Source organism: Paroedura picta, chromosome 17, assembly GCF_049243985.1.
Source record: "Paroedura picta isolate Pp20150507F chromosome 17, Ppicta_v3.0, whole genome shotgun sequence".
NCBI classification, from domain to species: domain Eukaryota; kingdom Metazoa; phylum Chordata; class Lepidosauria; order Squamata; family Gekkonidae; genus Paroedura; species Paroedura picta.
This window is the reverse complement of record NC_135385.1, coordinates 8,107,611-8,122,643: the sequence shown is the minus strand read 5'-3', so window position 1 is coordinate 8,122,643 and position 15,033 is coordinate 8,107,611. Positions and strand designations below refer to the sequence as shown.

At 53.7% G+C, this 15,033-nt stretch overlaps 2 protein-coding genes across 15 annotated transcripts; both read right to left on the bottom strand.

The window, feature by feature from the left end:
• Nucleotides 1–3,368: 3,368 nt before the first annotated feature.
• Nucleotides 3,369–8,752, bottom strand: ZNF287 (zinc finger protein 287). Of its 8 annotated transcripts, none has more exons than XM_077317045.1 (6): nt 8,334–8,752; nt 7,867–7,934; nt 6,388–6,467; nt 6,056–6,182; nt 5,613–5,741; nt 3,369–5,234 (listed from the first exon to the last, which is right to left on the bottom strand). In XM_077317045.1, exons 2-6 carry the CDS (start codon nt 7,913–7,915, stop codon nt 3,724–3,726), a joined length of 1,896 nt encoding a protein of 631 aa, XP_077173160.1. In that variant the 5' UTR covers nt 7,916–7,934; nt 8,334–8,752; the 3' UTR covers nt 3,369–3,723. The 8 variants fall into 8 exon arrangements, with proteins under 8 accessions (XP_077173160.1, XP_077173161.1, XP_077173163.1 ...); XM_077317046.1 differs by having other exon boundaries at nt 6,397–6,467; XM_077317048.1 differs by lacking the exon at nt 7,867–7,934.
• Nucleotides 8,753–9,017: 265 nt separating this feature from the next.
• On the bottom strand, nt 9,018–14,539 carry LOC143827471 (uncharacterized). 7 transcript variants are annotated; one of them, XM_077317042.1, is made up of 5 exons: nt 14,488–14,539; nt 13,440–13,510; nt 13,099–13,225; nt 12,350–12,466; nt 9,018–11,993 (listed from the first exon to the last, which is right to left on the bottom strand). In XM_077317042.1, the coding sequence occupies exons 2-5, from the start codon at nt 13,497–13,499 to the stop codon at nt 10,375–10,377; spliced, it is 1,923 nt and encodes a 640-aa protein (XP_077173157.1). In that variant the 5' UTR covers nt 13,500–13,510; nt 14,488–14,539; the 3' UTR covers nt 9,018–10,374. The 7 variants fall into 7 exon arrangements, with proteins under 7 accessions (XP_077173157.1, XP_077173153.1, XP_077173155.1 ...); XM_077317038.1 differs by having other exon boundaries at nt 13,431–13,510; nt 14,488–14,504; XM_077317040.1 differs by lacking the exon at nt 14,488–14,539 and adding an exon at nt 14,214–14,294.
• Between the last annotated feature and the right edge of the window lie 494 nt (nt 14,540–15,033).

The following is a 15,033-nucleotide window of genomic DNA, read 5'->3' as shown; positions in this document are numbered from 1 at the left end:
TGGTCCCCCCCAAGCCCCCCAAGTCTCCACCCCCCCCCCACCGGCAGAAGGAAACTGACCCCCAAGAGGACTCCCGGAGCCTCACCTGAGCTTTTGGGGTGGAATTAATAGGGCTGATTCCCCCCCCCGCCCACCCCCATTTACACAGCGGAGCCAAAAGGATGCCTCACTGCGGTGCCATCCTCCAGGCGGGGCCTGGAGATCTCCCGGAATTACAATTGGTCGTGGCAATACCAAGATCCTCTACGGCTGGGGGGGGGGAGGAGGGGGAGCGCCTGCTTTTGGGGGGTGGGGCTAAGTAGGATTAGGCTTCCCGCCCCGAAACTGACCAGCCCCCTCCTGGGCGCCGCCTCGTCCTCCCTCCTCTGGGGGAACTGGGAGGGCCAGCAGGGGGGGCCGGGCTAAGGACACGGGTTGCCCCCCCCCCAAATAAGACCCACCCCTCTCCCCATGGTGGGGGGAGCCCCTTTCAGGCCCAAGACCTTCCCCGGACAGACCTGCGATGTTCCACCCCCCGAATTACTTGCAAGGAGACCTCCCCCGCCCATCGCTTCCTTGCAAGGCAATCCGAGTCCCGGATTTCATTGTGCTCCTTCAGGCCAACGCGGCTCCTTGCAAGGAGACCTCCCCCGGCCCCGCCTGCAAACCCCCCCTCCCCACCCCCACCCCCACCCCCACCCCCCAATTGCATGCAAGGAGACCTTCCCCCCCGTGCAACTTACTCGCGAGCAGCCCTCCCCCGGATCGAGACCGGCTCCCCCCGCTGCCTCCGGAGCTCCTTTTTCCTCCCTTTGGCCGCTCCCCTCGGCCCCGCCTCCTCGCTCGGCCTCTCTGCCAATCAGCGCCGCCCGCTTAACCCCTGCAGTGCTGGCCTGGAAGGACCTCCCCCCCCCCCAGACTCACCTGGAGCAGCGGCTCCCAGGTGTGCGAAATGCAGCCTCCATTTCCCCCTCGGCAGCTGAGGAGCCTGAACTGCGGCTCTGCAGAGGTCCAGGGACTACAATGACCATGAGGCCATGCCGTCTGGTGCTGCTGGCAGGGGCACACGGTCATTGTAGTCCACGGACCTCTGCAGAGCCGCAGTTCAGGCTCCCCTGCTTGGCCACCCCACAAAAACACTTTCTCCACAATGTCCTGGGACCACAAAGGTGCAAAAGTGTAGCTGAAGTCTGTGGACCCTCCTGATTGTGCAAAGTCAACATAAGGTCACCTAGAATATCAGTGGAGGGGGGGGGGGATCACTGTTGTGGCAACATGGATCCAGAGCACGGATGCTCACTTCACACTCACCGTGAAATCTCTTCGCGTGTTCCTGGCCACAGCTTGAACCCCAAGAATCACAGATCCACGGCTTCGAAAACAGCCCCACCCAGCCCTCCCTGAAGGCCAAAACAGCTCCGGAAAGGACCCTGCCCTCCCCTCTGCCCGTCACTCCCAGAAGCCCAGACTGGAACGCTGTGGTTAGACTGGTCTTTGTGCAGGTGCGGTTTTTCTGAACAGATGTTGAGCATTTGGGCAAAACTCTTGGAAGACTCACTGTGTATCATGGAACGGTTTCCAGATATAAATTGAGGACAGATAAACCTGATATTATCTGCTTCTGTAGAAATTTATATGACCCCCGTCCCCCGTCTGAGTGCTGCCGGGGAGGCCTCTTGCCTTCCGCTTCAGACCCCCAGCACAGAGTTCAGACCCCTCCGTCCGTTCGTCCGTCTTGGGCTCGGCTGGCCTTGAGGTGCAGCTACTGGGACAGACGCTTGAGGCCTGGCCCTTGGGGACCAGAATGGCATTCCAGATGTCCTCTTTCCCATCCAACACTATCACCCTCTTTTCAGGAACTAGTCACCACTCTTAGCCAAGACCCACAAGGTTCACCTGCCAACTCCGTGGATACTTGTCCATTTCCCCAAAACTGGATGGTATCACAGGGACAAAGGGGGGTATGACCCCTTGAATCCCTATATCTTTACATGTACAATGATGTCAGAAAATGTTTATACATACAATAGTGTTTCTGAACCATGGCACAAATCTCCCCCACCCCTAATGATCCCAGTAAACCTCCAAATTCCCCAACCGGACCCATGGTTCAGCTAAGCCTTACCCTAATCTCAGAATTACCTACATAAATCTCTATATGAATACATGTACAATACTTTGAAAATATATATATATATTTACATCTCATGGTCTTTCCAAAGCAAGCCACAAAGTCTTCCCTATCCCTAACGATCCCGGTTCACCTCCAAACTCCACAACACCAAAGGGAAAACAACACCAAAGCACCAAAACACAAGCAAATACCTGTGCAAAAGGTCATAAATGTTCTTGGTAATCTAGTAACCGGAATGTCAACACTCAAGTCAAGGTCTTGTAGGTTTTTTCCTCTTGGAGTTGGGCCAAAACGACTTCTGGATTTTAGTCACTTTCAAAAGTTTTCCTTAATGGACAGGAAAACACATAAAGAGAAGGTGATTGTAAGCCGCTTTGAGACTCCTTCGGGTAGAGAAAAGTGGCATATAAGAACCAACTTTTCTTCTTCCTGGTCAGAATAAAACAGACCCCAATTGGGCACCCTAATAAACCTCAATGGTATTATTGGGACCATCAACAGTCTTCCTAATGAATAAATATGTACTTGGGAAACAGCTTGGTGGAGGGGTTAGGAGCGCAGACTTCTAAACTTGCAACCCAGGTTCGATTCCCCGCTCCTCCTCCACCTGCAGGCAGCTGAGTGGCCTTGGGCTAGTCACAGCCCTGATAAAGCTCTTCTGATCCAGCAGGAAGATCAGGGCTCTCTCAGTCTTACCTACCTCAGAGGGTGTCTGTTTTGGGGAGAAGAAGGGGAAGGCGATTGGAAGCTGCTTTGAGTCTCCTTTAGGGAGAGAAAAGTGGCATATAAGAACCAACTCTTCTTCTTCTTCAGTAATATAAGGGCCCTCTCAGCCTCCCCAGCATATAAGAAAAGTGGCATATAAGAACCAACTCTTCTTCTTCATCTATCCAGGAAAGATAAAATTTCTCTTTCTGGGGACCCAGTTTTCAAGGTGACATCATATTTGAGAGTTGGACAGACTCATGGTCATTGTAGTCCATAGATACCTGGGGAGCCAAAGTTGGGCCAACCCTGTACTAGATGCCTCTGGCTCTCTTCTCCTTCACACTGTATTTATACCAGTAGCAGAGAGAAGGAAGATAACCGTTATGCTCAAGTTGTCTTCCAACATGAGATTCTGAAAAGGAAACGTTTTTGCCAGTTTTGGAGATACCAGAAGGAGCCAGATCGGAAGAAATAGGCGTGAAATAAGGGGAAAGCTCTTTTCATGGACTAAGCAATTACAGGATTTCTCCTTGCAAGGGTTCTTAGATATTGTGCAAGATTTCTTTATTATTATTTTTTTAACTTTGATTTACTTACATACCATAAAACATACATTATAGCTGTACAAGGTTTTCATGCTGAATGAAACTCCACACTCTGAGTATCCAAAAATAATTTCCCCCTGTATGCATTATTATACGCTGTTTAAGACGCCTACAGTTACTCAATCTATTTCCATGCTCAGAGAATTAGAAAGGTTTATTTCCTGCATGAAATCTCTGAAGCTGTTGAACAGCCTCCCTCCGACAGAATTTCCTTCTATATTTTGAGTATTCAAAGAGTTTACAGGACAGTGTTGAAGATTTCTACTATGAATGGATTTCTTTCCACACTTTAAGGATTCAAATGTTTTTTCCCCTGATGGTGCTGCAGATGGAGACTCCATCTGAATTTCTTTCCATATATGGAGCATTGAATAGGTTTCTCCCCTGCGTGGGCTCTTTTATGTCTTTGAAGAACGCTACCGCAACTGAATCTCTATCCCATTGTGAGAATTCAAAAGATTTCTCCCCTGTGTGGATTCTCTGATGCTGCTTCAGATAGCCACTCAGGGAGAATCTCTTTCCACACTCCAAGCATCCAAAAGGTTTCTCCCCTGTGTGGGTTCTTTCATGTTGACGAAAGTGGCCACTCTGATTGAATCTCTTTCCACACTTCAAGCATCCATAAGGTTTCTCCCCTGTGTGGATCCTTCGATGTTGCTGAAGAGAGCCCCTCTCACTGAATCTCTTCCCACACTCTGAGCATCCAAAAGGTTTCTCCCCTGTGTGGGTTCTCTGATGACGTTGAAGATGGGCTTTCCGACCGAATCTATTTCCACATATGGAGCATCCAAAAGGTTTCTCACATGTGTGGGTTCTTTCATGTTGTTGAAGAGTGCTAATGCGATTGAATGTCTTTCCACACTCTGAGCATCCGTATGGCTTTTCCCCTGTGTGGGTAATGAGATGCTTTAGAAGTTCGCCACTCTGAGTGAATCTCTTTCCACATTCTGAGCATACAAAAGGTTTCTCCCCCGTGTGGGTTCTCTGATGCTCCTGAAGGTGGCCGCTCTGACTGAATCTCTTTCCACATATGGAGCATCCAATAGGCTTCTCCCCTGTGTGGGTTCTTTGATGTCGTTGAAGATGGGCACTCCGACTGAATCTCTTTCCACACTCTGAGCACTCAAAAGGTTTTTCCCCTGTGTGGGTCCTTTGATGTCGCTGAAGATGGGCACTCCGACTGAATCTCTTTCCACACTCTGAGCATCCAAAAGGTTTCTCTCCTGTGTGGGTTCTTTGGTGTTGTTGAAAATGGGCACTGTGAATGAATCTCTTTCCACACTCTGAGCATTCGAAAGGTTTCTCCCCCGTGTGGGTTCTCTGATGCCGCTGAAGTTGGTCACTCCTGCTGAATCTCTTTTCACATGTGGAACACCCAAAAGGTTTCTCCCCTGTGTGGGTCCTTTGATGGAGTTGAAGAGCATTTCTGTGACTGAATCTCTTTCCACACTCTAGACATTCAAAAGGTTTCTCCCCTTTGTGGGTTCTTTGATGCAACTGAAGACTGGTGCTCATCCTGAATCTCTTTCTACACAATGAGCATTGAAAAGATTTCTCCCCCTTGTGTATTCTTCGGTGCACGAGGAAATGGGATATACTCCGGAAGTGTTTTCCACACTGAATACATTTAACTGCCTTCATCATTGTGTGATTTGGAGAATGATAATGACAATTTCCACCAAATCGTTTCTCAACTAAAGAGTTGCTGTTACTTCTTTTAAGTCTGCCTTGATACCTGCCCTTTTCTTTCATATTTGGACTTTGCCTCTGAATTTCTTTGTCCTCCTCATTTCCCTCCTCATCCTCTCCTGGAATAAACAGGGAGATCCTGTCAGCACGTGGATGAGCTGCTAAGGGCCAAGGGCGTATGGGTGGATGGAGCAGGGAAGGACTCCTGTCCCTTCGGCCGATCTTACCCACACCTCCACCTTCCCCCAGAATATCTTGCACTTAAGGGTTCCTCCCCACCCCCAAGAGACATCATGGAGCTCCTGAAGGACCATCATGGAGCTCCTGCCCAGAAGGAGGTCCGTAGCCTCCAGATTCCAGGCCCCAGAAGGCCTCTCTCCCTCGTCACCCAGCAGGCCTTGCAACTGAGCCAAGGCAGATGTGCCCCCAAGTGAATCGGCCGTCCCCCACGGCTCCTCCTCGCCTCTCCCCTTGACATGACCCTGAGGGATACTCACTCTCAGCCAGCTCATTTCGGGAGGATATCTGCTCGGGGGGTTCTTTTGAGGACGGGGGCAGCCTTCCCTGAGATGCTGGGCCCTCCTCTGTCTCCCGCACTGTCTCCCACATACTTCTGGCTTCTTTGGCTCCAAGAGAGAGAAAGAAAGACAAAGCTGATTAATCTTATATGGTGGAAAAAATAAATTCAGTTCTCTGGGAGGACAGAACCATATCCAGGGTCCAAGCCTGCTCTCAGGCACAGCCCCCTCCCACCTGGTCTTTCCACCTGGAGATGCCGGGGATTGAACCTGGGACCTCCTGCAGGCCAAGCAGAGGCTCTCCCCGTGAGTCAGTTCCTCCCCGGAGGCCTGAAAGCACCGCATTGCTATTCAGTGTTTGGATTTCTGCCTCATTAAAATGGCAGCCATTTGCAACTTTGGCCCCCAGGAGGGATCCTTACCCAGAAAGGCCAGATCCTGAGAGATCTCCAGCATGACTTCCCCGTGCAGAGCTCTTTGTCCGGGATCCAGCAGGGCCCACTCGGCCTCCGTGAAAGAGACGGACACCTCCTCCAAGGAAAAGGGGCCCTGGAGGAGAAAGCAGACCCCCCCTCAGAGATCTCGCCTGGCAGAGACTGACCCCCGGAAGGGAGGCGTCTGGGAAGGGACAGGGCGCTTGGCTTGGGGTGGGGCAAGGGGAGGGGGCTCAGAGCATCTCCCGCCTGGACCCCTTGCAGAGACTGCAGGAGCCCCCCTGGGGGAGGAGGAGGGACCCGGGCTGACCCCCTCTCACCTCTCCTACCTGGACTGGAGGGGCAGCAGCCGATTCCACACCTCTGAGGAGACGACGGTTCAGGGGCATCTCTGCCCTGCCTGCGAGGGAGACAAAGGAGGGAGGGAGGGAGGAGGGCTGTTTGCTTGTTTGTTTGTTCCTTGCTTGTGCAACCTCGTCCTCTGTGCAATCCACACATTCCCCTCCTACAGTTTTTATTTATTTCTGGAGGGGGCCGAAGGGAAACTGCAGGCACCCAGGAGCCTCGGGGGGCATAAGGGCTGCCCTCTCTGGCCACTTCGGGGTCCCCCAGGGACTAGGAAGGGGGATTCTGCACCACAAGCATTTGGCTCCCTTGGAAACTGCCCCTGCCCCTCGGGGTTCTTCCCAGAGTTTGGCCTTGGCTGGCTGCCCTTCCCAAAACACGCGAATAAATCAGGGGTCTGTCCCAGGTAGAAGGGGGGGGGACTTTGGGGGGGGGCATCTCAGTAGGACCAAAGCCTCAGGGGAGACACCCCCAGCAGCTCCCAGAGGGGGTCACCCCTCTGCAGGTTAAGGGAATTTAGGATTCCCTGTCTCTTTCCCCTTCTCCCTCCGTCTCCCTGTTCTCCTGCTCTGCCCCCCTGCGGGACCCTCTTTGGGGTCTGCACAGTTCTCAGGTGCCCTTGCTTGGTCCCCCCCCCCACCGGCCCGGAGCCTCACCTGAGCTTTTGGGGTGGAATTAATAGGGCTGATTCCCCCCCCCTCGCCCACCCCCATTGGCACAGCGGTGCCAAAAGGATGCCTCACTGCGGTGCCATCCCCCAGGCGGGGCCTGGAGATCTCCCGGAATTACAAGCGTGGGGGGGAGGGGGACCGCCTGCTTTTGGGGGGTGGGGCTAAGTAGGATTAGGCTCCCCCCCCCGCCCAAAACTGACCAGTCCCCGCCTGGGCGCCGCCTCGTCCTCCCTCCTCTGGGGGAACTGGGAGGGCCAGCAAGGGGGGGCAGGTTGCTCCCCCCCCAAATAAGACCCACCCCTCCCGCACCCGCAGACTTCCTTGCAAGGAGACCTTCCTCCCCCCCCGTGCAACTTACTCGCGATCCCCCCTCCCCGGATCGGGACCGGCTCCCCCCGCCGCCTCCGGAGCTCCGGAAAAGCCTCCCTCCCTCGGCCCCGCCCCTCGCTCGGCCTCTCTGCCAATCAGCGCCGCCCGCTTAACCCCTGCAGTGCTGGCCGGGGAGGCCGGGGGCAGCCGAGGACCCCGCAGGGGAGGCCAACGCGGGAGGCGGCCGGGGGGCCACGGAGGCCCCGATCCCCCCGTCCCTGGACGGATCCCCCGAGGAAGAGGGCGGGGAAGGCGGGTCCCTCCTTGCTGGGGGTCGTGGCCGCACAGAAACGGGGCTCCGGGCAGAGACCCCCCCCCTGAATCCCGGAGGTTTCCCCCCCCCCGGAGTGAGACGGAGCCCCCCCCCCCCGCACGACCCCTGAGCCTCAAAGAGGGACCCCCCGCATCACGCACCTGGGACCGCAGGGGGGCAAAACCGTAGCTGAAGCCTGTGGGTCCCCATGATTCTTGCATAAGATAACCTGTAATAGCAACAGCCACAGCACACACACACACACACACACACACACACAATATCACCTTTGGGGCCACATGGTCCAAAACCACAGATCCTGATGGGTCCTCGGGGGGGGGGGGGTTGCACTGGGCCACTTCAAACTTCCCATCAAATCTCTTACCGTGTCCAGGGGGGCCACAGCCTGCACCCCAAAAACCCCGCAGATGGAAAACACCCCCCTCCCCTTCCCCGGTGAGCCCTCCCTGAAGGCCCAAACAGCTCCGGAAAGGACCCTGCCCTCCCCTCGGCCCGTCACTCCCAGAAGCCCAGACTGGAACGCTGTGGTTAGACTGGTCTTCGTGCAGGTGCACCAGTTTTTCTGAACAGATGTTGAGCATTCGGGCAAAACTCTTGGAAGACTCACTGTGTATCACGGAAGACAGATAAACCTCATATTATCTGCTTCTGTAGAAATTTATATGATCCCGTCCCTCGTCCCCCATCTGAGTGCTGCTGGGGGGGCCTCTGGCCTTCCGCTTCGGACCCCCAGCGCAGAGTTCAGGCCCCTCCGTCCGTCTTGGGCTCGGCTGACCTTGAGGTGCTAAATGGCCCTCTGCATTCAACAGGTGAAGGCCAAAAGAGGGGTCATACATGGAACAGTCTGAACACAAAACACAGTCACAATACAGCACACCAGCAATGATCCAGCGGTGGATCTAAGTCAACAGATCGCCAAGGGCTTTGGAGTTTGCCCCACTGTGAGCATTCTCCTACAGAGACACCTTAGCAAAGCTTAACTTATCTCTGCTGAAATCCTTCAGGGACTCCCCTCAGCACCAGGCAGATGCGGCCTCCCTCCCTCGCAACGCCTCCCCCCAACCCACCCCACTAGCCACCCAGTTCAGCAGCAGCTTCATGATGCAGACCGACCTCTCCTTTAGCATCCAGGGTGGGTCTCAAGGCCAGAAACAAGGAGGAGGAACTGCAGAAGTTCCGAAAATTCCCCCCAAAGCCCCCACCCTTTAAACCCTCCCCATGCCGGACCAACACCCAATCCCATAGTCTCAACCGGAGCCTACTCAGTGGATCTCTCATCAAAAAAACAATCTTATTTATTTATTGGTTTATTTCATTCAATTTCTTGCCCCACACTTTGAAGGCTTCCGGCCGGTTACAACCCTTTGTTAAAAACCCAGTAAAACCCCTTAAAACAGATATAAAAAGATTTCTTACAAAAAAACCAGAAGACTCTGCGCTAAGCTCATCCCAACTCTAACCGTACCCTAATATCTAGAGTTGGGGAGAAGAAGAGGGCACAAAGAGCATACGGTCAACGTCTTCTTCTTCCCGGTGACCAAACGTTGACAAAAATCTCCGAAAGTTCTCTCTCACACCTGGCACGCCATCAAATTGCAGCCCAATTTCTCTCATTCTCCCCACAGACCTCCCACGCTCACACATGGAAGTACGCGTTAAGTGTGAACATGTGAATGAATGAAATATTAAGCCTTTAACCGAATATGTCAACAAACAGATGTCCCAAGCTCCACAAACGGACACTGAACAATTGTCCTGCGGAGAGATTCAAGTGGGCCACTGTGTTGGTCTGAAGCAGCACAACAAAACAAAACCAGAGTCCCGGAGCACCTTGAAGACCAGGGGTAGTCAAACTGCGGCCCTCCAGATGTTCATGGACTACAATTCCCAAGAGCCCCTGCCAGCATTCGCTGGCAGGGGCTCATGGGAATTGTAGTCCATGGACATCTGGAGGGCCGCAGTTTGACTACCCCTGTTGAAGACCAACAAAGATTGATCCAAGGCGTGAGCAAGCCCTCTCCCTCAGACAACCCAGTGAATTAGTGATCCGCACGTCCCTCTATTACCCCCTTCCAAGAGTTTAATAGCAATCATGGGGACGCCATGACGTCTCTTCCGTTTTCTTCCTCTCATTTGGGCAGGCCACGCTATCTCCTGAGACAACTGGCATCTGTCCTCCACCGAGAGGTCAGCGTGACATCGCTCTCTGGAACAAACAACTTTTAAGACAGCTCAGGTGAAAGACGCAGACCTCAATCTTCTCCAACCTGTGAGATCTATTTGACGGCTTCAAACATGGCTAAAGTGCTTTTCACAGAACAAGCATTTCTCACATTTCTTCCTGATTAGGTTAGGATTCCTATGTTTATATAGTTTCAACGCTTCATACGTACTGTGGTTGTCCTTTAGGTGTGAAATAACGGGAAAGCTCTTTTCATGGACTAAGAATTACAGGATTTCTCCTTGTGTGGCTTCTTCAATACTGTAGAAGACTTTATTATAATTTTTTAAAATTTTGACTTACACACCATAAAATATACTATAGCTGTAGAAGGTTTTTGTGCTGAATGAAACTCCACACTCTCAGTATCCGAAAATATTTTCCTCAGTGTGCGTTCTTTCACGCTGTTGAGGACAGCTGCAGTTACTCAATCAACTTCCATTTTCAGAACATTACAAAGGTTTCTCTCCTGCATGAAATCTCTGAAGCTGTGGAAGAGCGCCACTCCGGCAGAATTACTTTCCATACTCTGAGCATTTAAAGGGTTTATTGGATGTTGTTGAACATTTCTACCATGAATGAATCCTTTTCCGCACTCTGACCATGCAAAAGGTTTCTCCCCTGTGTGGGTTCTTTGATGTCGTTGAAGAGTGCTACTGTGACCGAATCTCTTTCCACATACCGAGCATCCAAAGGGTTTCTCCCCTGTGTGGGTTCTTCGATGTTGTTGAAGAGTGCTACTTCGAGTGAATCTATTTCCACACTCTGAGCATTCAAAGGGTTTCTCCCCTGTGTGGGTCCTCTGATGCAACTGAAGATTGCCACTGTGACTGAATCTCTTTCCACACTCTGAGCATCCAAAAGGTTTCTCCCCTGTGTGGGTTCTTTGATGTCGCTGAAGAATGCTACTGTGACTGAATCTCTTTCCACACTCTGAGCAAGCAAAAGGTTTCTCCCCTGTGTGGGTCTTCTGATGTCGTTGAAGATGGCTACTGTGACTGAATCTCATTATACACTCTGAGCATCCAAAAGGTTTCTCCCCTATGTGGGTTCTTTGATGTCGTTGAAGATAGGCACTCCGACTGAATCTCTTTCTACACACAGAGCATACAAAGGGTTTCTCCCCTGTGTGGGATCTTTGATGTTCTTGAAGAGCGCTACTATCACTAAATTTCTTTCCACACTCTGGACATCCAAAAGGTTTCTCCCCTGTGTGGGTCCTTTGATGTCGTTGAAGATGGCTACTGTGCCTGAATTCCTTTCTACACACTGAGCATTGATAAGGTTTCTCCCCCGTGTGAGTTCTTTGATGTTTTTGAAGATTGCCACTGTGACTGAATCCCTTTCTACACACTGAGCATTGATAAGGTTTCTCCCCTGTGTGGGTCCTTTGATGTTGTTGAAGCTGGCTGCTCAGAATGAATCTCTTTCCACACTCTGAGCATTCAAAGGGTTTCTCCCCTGTGTGTGTTCTTTGATGTTGTTGAAGAGTGCCACTCCCACTGAATCTCTTTCCACACTCTGAACATCCAAAAGGTTTCTCCCCTGTGTGGACTCTTTGATGTAGTTGAAAATTGCTACTTTTACTGAATCTCTTGCCACACTCTGAACATCGAAATGGTTTGTCCCCTGTATGGGTTCTTTGATGTTGTTGAAGATCACTACTTTGACTGAATCTCTTGCCACACTCTGAACATTGAAAAGGTTTCTCCCCTGTGTGGGTCCTTTGATGATGCTTAAGATGGCCACTCTGACTGAATCTCTTACTACACACTGAGCATTTAAAAGGTTTCTCCCCTGTGTGTATTCTTCGGTGCTCGAGGAAATGGGATATACTCCTGAAGTGCTTTCCACACTGAATGCATCTACCTGCCTTCATTATTGTGTGATTTGGAGAATGATCATTACACTTTCTGCCATCTTTTTTCTCCACCATATGTCCACCGTTCCTTCTTTTAGGTCTGCCTTGATTGCTGCCGTTTTCTTTCAGATCTGTCCTTTGCCTCTGAATTTCTTTGTCCTCCTCATTTCCCTCCTCATCCTCTCCTGGAATCAACATGGAGATCCTGTCAGCACGTGAATGAGCTGCTAAGGGCCAAGGGCATATGGGTGGATGGAGCAGGGAAGGAGTCCTGTCCCTTCGGCCGATCTTACCCACACCTCCACCTTTCCCCAGAATATCACGCATTTAAGGGTTCCTCCCCGCCCCCAAGAGACATCATGGAGCTCCTGCCCAGAAGGAGGTCCGTAGCCTCCAGATTCCAGGCCCCAGAAGGCCTCTCTCCCTCGTCACCCAGCAGGCCTTGCAACTGACCCAAGGCAGATGTGCCCCCAAGTGAATCGGCCGTCCCCCACGGCTCCTCCTCGCCTCTCCCCTTGACATGACCCTGAGGGATACTCACTCTCAGCCAGCTCATTTCGGGAGGAGATCTGCTCGGGGGGTTCTTTTGAGGACTGGGGCAGCCTTCCCTGCGATGCGGGGCCCGCCTCTTCCACCATCTCTCCTGCACTTCTGGCTTCTTTTACACGTAGACAGAGAGAGAAAGAGGGAGAAATTGATCATTCAGGTGTGGGGAAAGAAGGCAAGATTCTTGTACCAGAAGAGAACCATAAAGGTAAAGGTATCCCCTGTGCAATCACCGGGTCATGTCTGACCCTTGGGGTGACGCAATCCAGCGTTTTCATGGCAGACTCAATACGGGGTGGCCTTGCCAGTGCCTTCCCCAGTCATTACTGTTTACCCCCCAGCAGCAAGCTGGGGACTCATTTTACCGACCTCGGAAGGATGGAAGGCTGAGTCGACCTTGAGCCGGCTGCTGGGATTGAACTCCCAGCCTCATGGGCAGACAGCTTCAAACAGCACATGGCTGCCTTACCACTTTGTGGCACAAGAGGCTCTTGAAGAGAACCATATTCAGGGTCCAAGCCTGCTCTCAGGCACAGCCCCCTTCCACCCCCTCCCACCTGGTCTTTCTACCTGGGGATGCCGGGGATTGAACCTGGGACCTCCTGCAGGCCAAGCGGAGGCTCTCCCCGTGAGTCAGTTCCTCCCCGGAGGCCTGAAAGCACCGCATCCCTATTCATTGTTTGGATTTCTGCCTCATCAAAATGGCATCCATTTGCAACTTTGTCCCCCGGGAAGGATCCTTACCCAGAAAGGCCAGATCCCGAGAGATCTCCAGCATGACTTCCCCGTGCAGAGCTCTTTGTCCGGGATCCAGCAGGGCCCACTCGGCCTCCGTGAAAGAGACGGACACCTCCTCCAAGGAAAAGGGGCCCTGGAGGAGAAAGCAGACCCCCCCTCAGAGATCTCTCCTGGCAGAGACTGACCCCCGGAAGGGAGGCGTCTGGGAAGGGACACAGAGCTTGGCTTGGGCTGGGTCAAGGGGAGGGGGCTCAGAGCATCTCCCGCCTGGACCCCTTGCAGAGACTGCAGGAGCCCCCCTGGGGGAGGAGGCGGGACCTGGGCTGTCCCCCTCTCACCTCTCCTACCTGGACTGGAGGGGCAGCAGCCGATTCCACACCTCTGAGGAGACGACGGTTCAGGGGCATCTCTGCCCTGCCTGCGAGGGAGACAAAGGAGGAAGGAGGGAGGGAGAAGGGCTGTTTGCTTGTTTGTTTGTTGCCTGCTTGTGCAACCTCGTCCTCTGTGCAACCCACACATTTCCCCCCCACACTTTATATTGATTTGTGGAGGGGGCAGAACGGGGAGTGTTTGTGGGAATGACGTCCGTCCTCCCGTGTCCTGGGAGCTGGACCCCTGAGCTGCCTGAAGGCGGAGGCCCCCCCGGGTGCCCCAGGCGGAAGAGCCCCGCTGAGCTTCCCCCGCCTTGGCCCTGGAGCCCCTCTTAGGGGGGGAGGGAGGGAGGGAAATGCATCCTCATGTCTGACCTCCTTTCACACCCCAAGGGGAGACCTTCCCACGGGGGAGGCCGCCTGGGGCACGATCCACGGCCTGCGCCCTCGGCCCTTGCTCCAAGGAAGCGCCTTCCGCCGCGGGGAATGAAGCTTCTTCCTCCTTCACGGACGGGGCCCGGATCTGGACCGGCAGCGATGGAGGGATGGAAGGAAAGAGACCAGGGACCTTCCCCCCCTCCCCGCCCGCAGACTTCCTCCCGAGGAGACCTTCCCTCCCCGGCCCCGCCTGCAACACCCCCTCCCTCCCCCAATTGCTTGCAAGGAGACCTCCTTTTCCCGGATATTCATGCAACCCCCCCCCCATTTGCTTGCAAGGAGACCTTCCTCCCCCCCCCCCGTGCAACTTACTCGCGATCCACCCTCCCCGGATCAGGACCGGCTCCCCCCGCCGCCTCCGGAGTTCCGGAAAAGCCTCCCTCCCTCGGCCCCGCCCCTCGCTCGTCCTCTCTGCCAATCAGCGCCGCCCGCTTAACCCCTGCAGTGCTGGCCGGGGAGGCTGGGAGCAGCCGAGGACCCCGCACATCACACACCCCTCCCCGTGTCCCGGGACCAAAACCGTAGCTGAAGCCTGTTGGACCCCCATGATTTGCACTAGATCTCCCCAAACTCCACACAAGATCACCTGTGGTATCAACAGCCACAGCGTACACCTCCCCCGTCACTCCCAGAAGCCCAGACTGGAACTCTGTGGTTAGACTGGTCTTCGTGCAGGTGCGGCTTTTCTGAACAGATGTTGAGCATCCGGACAAAACTCTTGGAAGACTCCCTGTGTATCACGGAAGACAGATAAACCTCATATTATCTGCTTCTGTAGAAATTTATATGACCCCCGTCCCTGTCCCCCATCTGAGTGCTGCTGGGGGGGCCTCTGGCCTTCCGCTTCAGACCCCCAGCGCAGAGTTCAGACCCCTCCGTCCGTCCGTCTTGGGCCCGGCTGACCTTGAGGTGCAGCTACTGGGACAGACGCTTGAGGCCTGGCCCTCGGGGACCGGAATGGCATTCCCGATGTCCTCTTTCCCAACCAAAGTTATCGCCCTCTTTTCAGGATCTAGTCCCAGTTTGTTCGCTCTTAGCCAAGGCCGGTTGGCTTCCCCGCTCCTCCTCCACCTGCAGCCAGCTGGGTGACCTTGGGCCGGCCACAGCCCTGAGGAAGCTCTTCTGACCCAGC

What these genes read in the sequence shown, in the direction of transcription:
- ZNF287 (XM_077317045.1), bottom strand. Translation starts at nt 7,915, where the DNA reads ATGGGGACCCACAGGCTTCAGCTACGGTTTTGCCCCCCTGCGGTCCCA. An exon ending in CTCCAGTCCAGGTAGGAGAG is followed by an intron (nt 6,183 to 6,387) that starts GTGAGAGGGGGT and finishes TTTCTCCTCCAG; the next exon opens with GGCCCCTTTTCCTTGGAGGA. An exon ending in TCAGGATCTGGCCTTTCTGG is followed by an intron (nt 5,742 to 6,055) that starts GTAAGGATCCCT and finishes TCTCTCTTGGAG; the next exon opens with CCAAAGAAGCCAGAAGTATG.
- LOC143827471 (XM_077317038.1), bottom strand. Translation starts at nt 13,499, where the DNA reads ATGCCCCTGAACCGTCGTCTCCTCAGAGGTGTGGAATCGGCTGCTGCC. An exon ending in CTCCAGTCCAGGTAGGAGAG is followed by an intron (nt 13,226 to 13,430) that starts GTGAGAGGGGGA and finishes TTTCTCCTCCAG; the next exon opens with GGCCCCTTTTCCTTGGAGGA. An exon ending in CCGAAATGAGCTGGCTGAGA is followed by an intron (nt 11,994 to 12,349) that starts GTGAGTATCCCT and finishes TGTTGATTCCAG; the next exon opens with GAGAGGATGAGGAGGGAAAT.